The 10,218-nt window shown below is 29.3% G+C and overlaps 1 protein-coding gene across 1 annotated transcript in view; it reads right to left on the reverse strand.

Moving 5' to 3' along the window:
* Positions 1–2,015: 2,015 nt before the first annotated feature.
* The window catches only part of LOC108763841 (MATH and LRR domain-containing protein PFE0570w), a gene marked incomplete at its 3' end in the record, with an annotated part of 12,613 nt that continues 4,410 nt past the window's right edge, over positions 2,016–10,218 (reverse strand). Inside the window, exons 7-11 of the mRNA XM_018511737.1 lie at positions 7,922–8,069; positions 3,155–7,830; positions 2,896–3,029; positions 2,336–2,757; positions 2,016–2,144 (exon numbers count right to left, since the gene is read on the reverse strand). Coding sequence (XP_018367239.1) covers positions 2,016–2,144; positions 2,336–2,757; positions 2,896–3,029; positions 3,155–7,830; positions 7,922–8,069 — 5,509 coding nt within the window. The remainder of the gene's footprint in view (positions 2,145–2,335; positions 2,758–2,895; positions 3,030–3,154; positions 7,831–7,921; positions 8,070–10,218) is intronic.

Consider the following 10,218-nt stretch of genomic DNA (forward strand, 5'->3'; position numbering starts at 1 on the left):
CTAATTATTCTGCATATAAGACTATTAAGATAGTGATATAAAAAAACCAATAGTTTACGAGATATTTTATACTTTATTGTAATACATATTGACACAAAATGTTAAATAACTCGTAAACTGTTAATTTTTTTCTAATCGTACCTTAATACTTTTATGAACAGAATAATGAGATGAATCAATTGATGGAAAAATCACATAGTTGTTTATTTAAAAAATTATCCATTTTGCACACATATTTTTTTAAAGCAACTATGTGTTTTTTCCACCAATTTATTTATTAAACGTTTATTTATTAAAATTGTGATATGACTTGTTTAATTACACGAAAATAAATTGTACATCCGACTAACTGATGATTGGCTTTGATGGGCTTGCTTATTATTATTATTATTGATAGATTCTTTCAAGCCTTTTTTTAGATATTTGTCAATTTATTTATCTCATTATTATATTCATAAAAGTATTAAGGTGCGATTATAAAAGAATTAATAGTTTACAAGTTATTTAACATTTTATGTCAATATGTGTCACAATAAAATATAAAATCTCGTAAACTATTGGCTTTTTGATGTCACTGTCTTAATACTTTCATATGCAGAATAATTAGAGGAACCATATTATGTAAAAAAATTCTACCATTCCATTTTAAAAAGTGGAGGTGACTTCCATGTGACCTTGAAAATCGATTAAAAAAAAAAACGATTTCATTATTTGTCTCTTTCGAATTATACAACTTTTGTCTGAAACATTTTTCCCTACCGTGTTTAATTTTCGAGATATTCTAGTGTTTTGTTTTAAGTGCCCCATCCTGTGTGTATGTAGGTATATATATGTATATGTAATAACCCATATTTGTTAACATCAATATTTTTAAAAATTGATTCGAAATAAGGATCGAAAAAATGCATTTTGTTTATTTATCATCATCCAATATAATATATATGTAATATGTACAGGGTATTTTTATGTATACATCTTTTTATTATTTTTTATATGTACATTCAATTTTTTTTTATTTTATTTGATAATATATATTATAAATCATATAGCTTTAATTAATATTCATAGATACATCATATACAAATCTTTTAATAGTAATATAATTTTATAACTAGTATGAAACATTTCAGAAATAGATATGTTTTAGACATGTATCTGGAGACACTGGTATAGTGTCTCGGCGCTAAGCTACGCGCAGCGACACTGCCGTGGCTACTTTACGCGAGCTAACAATTCTACATGAAAATATAAGTAAAAAATATGAAAATACAGAATTTTGTTCTCGAGATAAACAAGAAAATACTAGAATATAATATTTGAAATTTTACATTTCTAATTTTAATTTTAATTTTTTTATGCAGAATTATATTTTCTTTTATATTTATTTTATATTATGAAAAATAGGGCTGTGTAATTAAGAATATTTATAATTTACAAATATATGTGAGAATATGTATATAATATAAAGTATTATTAATGTACGTAAATATTTATAGAAAGTTTAATAATATACATATAAATTATATTATAAATATAAAGATACATATATATGAAGAACATGTTATAAAGAATTCGAATTAATATAATATATATATATATATATAATTATATTTTTACAAGTTATTTAAAAGTTATGCGTAAATATTCGAGAAAATTTTTGGAAGAAATGCAAAAAGATCTTTTATATTCATAATCGTAGTATAGAAAACGTTGCCAGTAGTTCCGAAAGTCCTATTTCTAAAATGTTTGTCTTCATGTGCTAAGGTGTCATTGAAATTCTTTTCGGAATCATTTATAAATTCTCCCACGGATTCCATATGATTTTGTAACCTTGGCATTTCTTTTTGTAATATTTTTTTGTCATTTTTAGAAATATTATTTAATGGTATTTTCATTTTTTCTTCATTTTTTAAAGAAGAAGCTTCGTTATTATACAAATTGTTCTTCTTACATGCTTTTATGAAATCTTCAAGCAGATTGTCGCGATTTTTTGTTTGAGGTTGTAAATAATTTACTCTTTTCGTCTCTATCATAATTTCTTCTTCTTCTTTATCAATATTGTTATTTAAATAATATCTCTTAGTACGTTTGTTTTCGTGATCTTCAGCTAGAATAGATTTGTATGGTTGTGATTGTCTTGTAACCTTATAAAAAAATTAAATTAATGTATTAAAATATAATAATAATATTAATAATGTAAAAAATTGCATTTACTAATAAAATTTTATAAGTATAAAATAAAATAATAAGAGTTTCTAAAAAGTTAAAAATAATATAGGTATATCAAAGTCAATTTTCTTTTTCAATAAATTTCTATTGCATTAAAATAACTCACCTCGCGTTTTATTTCAGCTAGATCTTCATTGACCTCACTTTTAATTTGCCTTTGTTGTCTTATTTTTACATTTCTCCAAGGCAGCAATAAAAACATTCCAAGTTTAGATCCTATTTGGTTCTTTATTTTTAAAAATTTATTGATTTCATCGTTCGTGATTTTATATTGCTCATCTTTTTCTGATTCGATTTCACTGTCTTTTGCAATAACATCTTGCTTATTTTCGTTTATATAATTCTCTTCGTCTAAAAAAATTTTACTGTTCTCACTTTGCAGATTTGAAGGATCTTCATATTCAAATTCCTCTGACGTTTTGTCATTTAAATATTTGGTCATCGAATTTAGAATTGCCTCTAATACATATTGATCGTCCCATTGTAGAATCTCAAAATGTTCCATCAAATCATCATTATTCTTCATATCTAGTATTTCGAAAATATTTTTGATCTCAATCGGCGTAAGTGTGATATAATTTAAGTCATATTCTTTCTGATTCTGTTGATTTACTTTGAAATCTTTCCTTGAAGAAATTAAGTAATTTTTTAATTTTTGGAACAAACCAGCATTTGATGATCTACCATTTTTTCTCAGCAGATAAACTTTCATTGATTGTATGTCAAATATCTTCTTTATGATATCTTCCTTCAAACAAACTTGCATATTGGTTAAATTTTGTGTCGTATTTTCAGTTAACCTAAAAACAGAAAACCTATCAAATTACTGCTAATAAAAATAAGAATTGAAAAAATTAAGAATAAATTTTTCAGCTAATCGTAAATTTTTCCATACATAAAGAACTAAAAAGATAAAATACGTTACTGAAGAGAAGGTGCTAATCGGTTTGTACATGTACATGTTTGTTTTCCAAGATCTCTCCGAAACCGTGAATTTTTTTTTCCAAGTTCTTTTTCTTTAGGATTATTCTCAATGACATGTTCAACTGTTTTATTATTGCTAAATATTGTAATATTTAAATTTTCCGCTTTATCATTTGAATTAGAGTAAGATTTATTAATTTTTTCATGCTTTATCATTTCAATGTTCTCATGTTTTTTAGTTTTTACAACATCTTCAGCATCTTTATTTATTTCTGAATTTATTATGTTTTTTTTTCTATTATTGGAACTGTCAAATTCCTTATTTTCTATGTTTCTTTCAGTTCCAAAACTTCTTATAAATTTTGTTTTAGTTATTGCAAACGTCGAATTCAAATTATCTTTATCTGCTTTAACATTTTTATGCATATCGTTTAATTTATCTACTTCTTTATTGCTAGCTTGATTGACATCCTTCTGATTAAGAGAAATCAACCAGACTTGTGCAAGTCCTGCGAGTTTTTTTGATAGATCATATTGTTTTTGCTTATCTAGAACATGTAAACTATTAGAATGTTCTTGATTATAATAATCCTTGATTGGCAACTTTTCTATGTATTCTTGTGATTTAGAAACTTGATGTTGGGCTTTGCTAGATTTTAATTTTGTAAGAACTTCATGAATATTTCTTAATGTCCATCTTGGATATTGAATTTGAGATTTAATTTTTGATTGGTATTTCGGAAATTTTACGTTGTCCTGTAAAATTGGTTCACCACCATAATATGTCGAAGGATCAATTATGAAGACTTTTTGATCAAAAGACCTAGAGGTAGTTTCTGTTGATTCTTGTTCATCTTCAATTGTATTTGAGGAATACCGACAATCTTGATTGTTTTCACGATTGAAGAATTCCGACGATTTAGACGTTTCTACTAGTTCTTCATCATATTCGATTAAATTTCGAAGAACCTGGTAATATTTGTCATATTCCGGATAATGTACTTTCTTAGTTTTTTCAGGTAAATGTATACTTTTTATGTGATCTATAATATTCTTATATTGTTTAGGAATAAGCTCGATAAGAATTAAACAAGTTTCATTATCATCTTCATAGGTAACATCGTCATCTTTGTAGGTAACATCATCATCTAGCAGAATCCCAATAAACTTTGGATTGATCAATTGATGAAAATCATCATTGCCATCAAGTCTTTCCCATGCTTCCCTTCTCTTCAGATTTCTTTTCTGTTTGTCAGCAATTTTTGTTAGCTCATTTTGATATTGATGCAACACTTTCTCTCGTCTTGCATATAATTTTTCTTTCAGCTTATCAATCTGTTTTGTGCGTTTGGTCAAACTTTTTTCGTATCTGGTAAGTCTTTCTAACGATGTTCGAGGAAGATTTTGCAGTATATTCTTTAATCTTCTCGTGTTAGCATCTTTCCCCAATTGCGTCCAAACAGATTCACTGTTCTGATTGTCTTCTGTGTTTTGTAATAACTTTGATTTTGTTATTGATTCATTCGATTTTGTGTTATCGATTGCAGTATTTGCTGCTCGCTTTAATAAAATTGTTTCAGTTGTTACTTGCTCGACAATTCCTTTTGTTGTTTCTTTGAGAGAATTGGTTGACTTCAATTCAATTTTACAATCGTTGTTGTGCCCTTTTTTGTTTTTCTGATCTTCGGTGATTGTTGGATAGATTGAATTGTCGGGTTTTTTCTTTTTGTTGATGAGTTCTTGTACTTTTTCGTTATATAAGGTTGTTTTTTGGGCGTTATTAGTAGTCGAGATAATAAATTTTTCCCGAGGATCCTTATTTTCTGAAGAAATTTTAGAAATAATTTGGAGAGAATCGTACGTTTTTGTCTTGTTTTCTGATTGGACGTCTGGTAGTTGGGTATGAAAAAACGTTTTTTTTGTGATATATTTAATATTATTATTATTATTTAAAGAAAGTTTTGAATCTGAGTCCACAGGTAATAGATTAGTAGTAGATTTCTTCTCATTATGATATTGTTTGGAAACATTGTCTAGTCCTAATATTGAAGTTACATCAATCGGTTTTGTTGTCTCGCTCAGTTTATAATCCAATGTTTTTAATTCTGTGATTACAGATTTCGTAGTTGTATCAGTTTCTTCATAATCAGGGTCAATGTCGCCTGTACTTGAAAGTATTTCTCCTGCCATAATTTCTTGGTACTCTTCTTCTGTAAGATCTTTCTGAAATTGTGCTACGTTTGCACTCACATTTTTGTTTTCTGAAGAAGTGTCTATAACTCTGGCTATAGGTATAACTGAAATATTATGTTTTTTCGGCGAATCAGAATCTCGAATGACTCTACAATGACAATCTCTTGCATTTTCTTCATCTTCTTTAATCATTTCTTCAACAAAAAGCTTTCCAAGCTTTTCCCAATTGCCTCTTTTATTTCTTTTATTATGAAAAATTTTATTATAAATAGAACGTTCTGCATACATACTAGGTCTAGAATATTCACTTGCTTTTGCATTAATATTACCATTACTGTCTATGTTTTTATCAAAGCCATTTTTATCCTTTAATATATCATAATGCATACTTGAAGTTTGATAATTATCGTTATAATTGTATCTGTCAGTAGAAACTTTAGAAGGTGGATAAAAAGAATTTGTAATTTTCGATTCTGGTTCCATCTGCAATTTCGCTCCTTTAAGTTCTACGTTTGATTCTTGATAATTAATATTGGAATTTGGTATTTTAAAAAATTGATCAAAAGACGTTGAAGGATATGTTGAAGCTGATTGTAGTACATCCCGATTATATTCCTGTTTTTTTAAATCATCGTAGTGGTGAACTAATCGTTGAATTCTCGTTTCTTCAATGTGCCTTTTGTTTTCTTCATTAAGTGGCTGTTTTCGAATAACTTCTGTAATAGCAATATTGTTATCATTATCACTATTATTATTATTATGTACTTTAGAAAGAAATTCTGCTTCTCCTAGATCATTATAATTTTTGGAGTTTTCTTTTATTTTCATATTGGATAATTTTATATTCTCAAAAAATGCATTTGGCATGTAATCGCAGTGATCATCTTTAATTTCTTCAATCCAAGTATTATCTTTTGCGTGGTCTAATGTCGATTTTTGACTGTGTTGTGTATTTTTCTTCTTTAAACCGTCATTACTATCGTCTTTATCTTTAACATAATCGTAACCTTCATCATTTTGCTCTATCGAATCCTCTGCAGTCATAAAAATGTCACCCTCAGGAAATCCTTTGACAGAATCTCGCCGAAAAAAGCCGTAAAAATTATTTTCGTCGCTATCAGTTCTTGGATTAAATGGACGCAACAATTCTCTTCTGACATCATCTTTCAGTTTCATTTTTCTTTCATTTACGTAATTTGTCAAATCGTCTCTTGAATGTTTCTCCGATGCACTATCTCTTCTCAGATCTACCTCAACCAATTTTTTCATGTCCCTCTTCATCCTTTCAGGTCTTTGTATTAAATTTTTATATTTTTCCGTATCACCAATTTTAGAGTGTTTTCTATAGATATTATCGTTTTTTATTTTATTATATTCTTGGACTAAATGTTGATTATCAATATGACGGTTAGCATTTTCAAAAGCATCACTTTTGAAACATCTTTTAACAGGATCTTGTTGAAGGTGATTGTTATATTTATTTTTATTATCAATAAAATTCCTTTTTAAATTATCAGTATTATCACTGTTTTTCTGTTTTATCTTCTGTAACTTCTGTTTAATCGCATAATCTTTTAAGTTATTTATTCGTGAGCGTTTTTTAAGTATATTATTTTTTTGAAAATTTTTCGATTTTCCATCCAAATGTCTCCTAAATTTTTTTTGCTCCATTAAATCTCCATGGACTGGATTATTTTTATTGTCGTTTGTTGAGTCGTTGTATTCTAATAAATTATAAAGTTTATTGAAATATTTTTTTATTTTTGTTATTATATTTGTCTTTATTTCAACTGAGTTTTCTAATTCGCTGAAATATTCTTTTAATTTTTTATTTATTTTAATTACTAACTCTTCTTTTCTTTCATTCTCTATTTTGTCTTCAATTTCGCTCGTAATTGGTTCCTTTGAAGTAATTTTATAAAGGATAAAAGCATCAATCTTTGATATTAATGTCACAACATTATCAATATTTTCGATTTCTAATTTGAAATGTTGAATATTTCTGGTTTCCATTACGGTCTTCTTCTCTAGTAGAATCCTTTTATATTTTTTTAATAAATCTTGAATGTTTTTGAACTTGTCATCAATTTCCGTTCTTTTTAAATTTTTTTTATCTAAATTTTGTTGTTCTATTTCCTCAGATGAATTTTCTTGTTTTCCCAAATTGATTGTGAATGATCTTTGCGAGGATTCGTTTTTATCTGTCTTTTGTAGTTTTTTTTTGAAAATTTTTTTTATTTTTTCAAGTAATTTAGAACTCCAGACTTTCTGCTGATTTTCATTTTTTATATTTTTTAAGCTTTCTTGTTTTTTGCTATCTTGTTTATCGTAAACCTTTTCATTTTTTAAATTCGACTGATTTAAATTTTTTATATCTTCTCCTTCTTGATTAGTTTGTTGGATACTATTTTCATGCCGTTTCGATAACTTCTTCACTGCATTGTTCTCGATTATTTCCTCTTCAGAGCAAGTACAAGCTTTTACCTGTTAAATTAATACTTTCTTTGATTATCGACGCATTGTTAAAGATGTACATACATACATAAGCAAAATAGTTATTGGTAATTTTAATTACCTTTGCACTGGGTATAATCCAGAAACCTATACCGCCAGAAGGCAGTTCTAGTTCAAGACCGTCAGGATTGATAATAATTTCTGGATAGATATTAGGCAAGTTTTTGTCATTTATTAAATTAAGTGATTTATTATTTAATAAAACTTTCCTGAAAAAATTAAGATTTCTATAACTTAGAAATAAATTTGTTACTACAATTTATCCACTGCACAGTGTACAATAAATTAAAATATGAATATTGCATTGCATACTTCCCCAAGTGGGAATTTATACAGAAAAGCGGTATTGAATCCTGGCGAGGTACCGAATCTGTACTGAGAAGAAAAATGAGTTTCATATTTTAGTACTGGACCAGTACCATAAAACTAATGATAGGGTACTGGCCCAATATATGAATCAGTATTGAATAGTAATACTGATCCAGTACACTACCAGTAGATTTTCGATATCGTATGTGTACTGAAGTTGCCAAAATCAGTGTGTCAGAGGCCAATACCGAAACTGTATACCGCCAGTATATTTGCAGTATCGGGTCTGTATTGTAATTAGTAAAAGGAATATGTCAAGCGTCAGTACTGACCCAGCATACTGTCGATAGATAATCGGTATCACGTCCGTACTAAAATTGAGAAAGGATTATGTCGGGCGACAGTACTGATCTAGTACACTGCCAGTAGATTTTCGATATTGCATGTGTACTGAGGTTGTCAAAACCAGTGTATCGGGGGCCAGTATCAAAACTGTATACCGCCAGTATATTTGCAGTATCGGATCTGTATTGTAATTATTTCAAAAGAATATGTCAAGCGTCAGTGATGAGCCAGCATACTTCCTTGTAGAAAAGTACTACTGAGCACTAGGAGTATTTTGAGGCACTACTGTACTACTACACTAGTAGTAGTGCAGAAGTGTTCAGTAAGGCTGAGTAATGCTAAGATCTTCTATATATCCGCGTTTCGGCAAGATACAAGATGCAGAAAACGAGTATGCATCACAGAAACTAACTATTAATAACTTTATTTTTTAAAAAGCGCTTTCAGAGACTCTACGAGCACACTCTGATCGAGCTGATAGTAAGTGACGGATTTCATTTACATATGGCTATTTATAGGGATCCGCGTCATTTTCTCCTTATGGAAAACGAGTTCATCTTGCGGCGGTACTGCGTATTACACCGCTTGCTTGGCGGCGTCTATAGCGTACATATACTCTGCAAGGGGTGATCCCGATTGACCACGGCTCGATTGGACACCACCAATCACAGCGACCGGTGCTTAGGAGCTTTGTAGTCTCAAGCGCTGTGAGTGGCTCGTGTCCAATTGAGCCGTGTCCAACTGGGTGCCACCCCTCTGCAAGCGGCATAATACGCAGTATCGCCGCAAGATGGATTCGTTTTCCGTAAGGAAAAAATGACGCGGATCCCTACAATAGGCATATGTAAATGAAATCCGTCACTTACTATCAGCTTGATCAGAGTGTGCTCGTAGAGTCTCTGAAAGCGCTTTTTTAAAAATAAAGTTATTAATAGTTAGTTTCTGTGATGCATACTCGTTTTCTGCATCTTATATCTTGCCGAAACGCGGATATATAGAAGATCTTAGCATTACGCAGCATTACTGAACAGTGAACACTTCTGCACTACTACTAGTGTAGTAGTACAGTAGTGCTGTAGTACAATAGTGCCTCAAAATACTCCTAGTGCCCAGTAGTACTTTTCTACAAGGGCTGTCGGTAGATTATCTTCAAAACAAGTGCAATTGTTTCAGCGTATATTTAAATCAACTTGCATAAAATTAATTTCCGAAAAGATTAATAGGCGGCTGATTTTCGCGTGTTTGAAAAACGTCCAGACATGATATAAAAGGACCACAAAATACAAGTATCGTCACTTCTGCCTTCTCTGTCTGGAGTTAAAGCTGAAGTTGTAACCTTTATTGAATTGGCTATACGGCTTTTGCGGTATAGAGAATTGGTACGGACTTTTTATACAGTATTAGTACTATTATAATATTAAAAATTGATATTAATATTTGGTACTGTTGCAATATTATGAATTAGTAACGATTTTTGTTACAGTATTATTTTTGTTACGGTACTGAAAATCAATATCGATATTAGGTACAATATATGTACTAACTCTGGGTACTGTTATAATATTGTAATCCCGTACTGTAATAATAGAGGAAAGTTGCCGATATTGACATAGGTCTCCTAAAGTGACACCCCCTTATTTCTCAGAAACTAACTATTGCACTTTATTAATACTAATAAAATCATGATCTGTTCAGCTAATTAAA

The sequence above is a fragment of the Trachymyrmex cornetzi genome, unplaced genomic scaffold (genome assembly GCF_001594075.2).
Source record: "Trachymyrmex cornetzi isolate Tcor2-1 unplaced genomic scaffold, Tcor1.1 scaffold386, whole genome shotgun sequence".
In the NCBI taxonomy this organism is placed as follows: domain Eukaryota; kingdom Metazoa; phylum Arthropoda; class Insecta; order Hymenoptera; family Formicidae; genus Trachymyrmex; species Trachymyrmex cornetzi.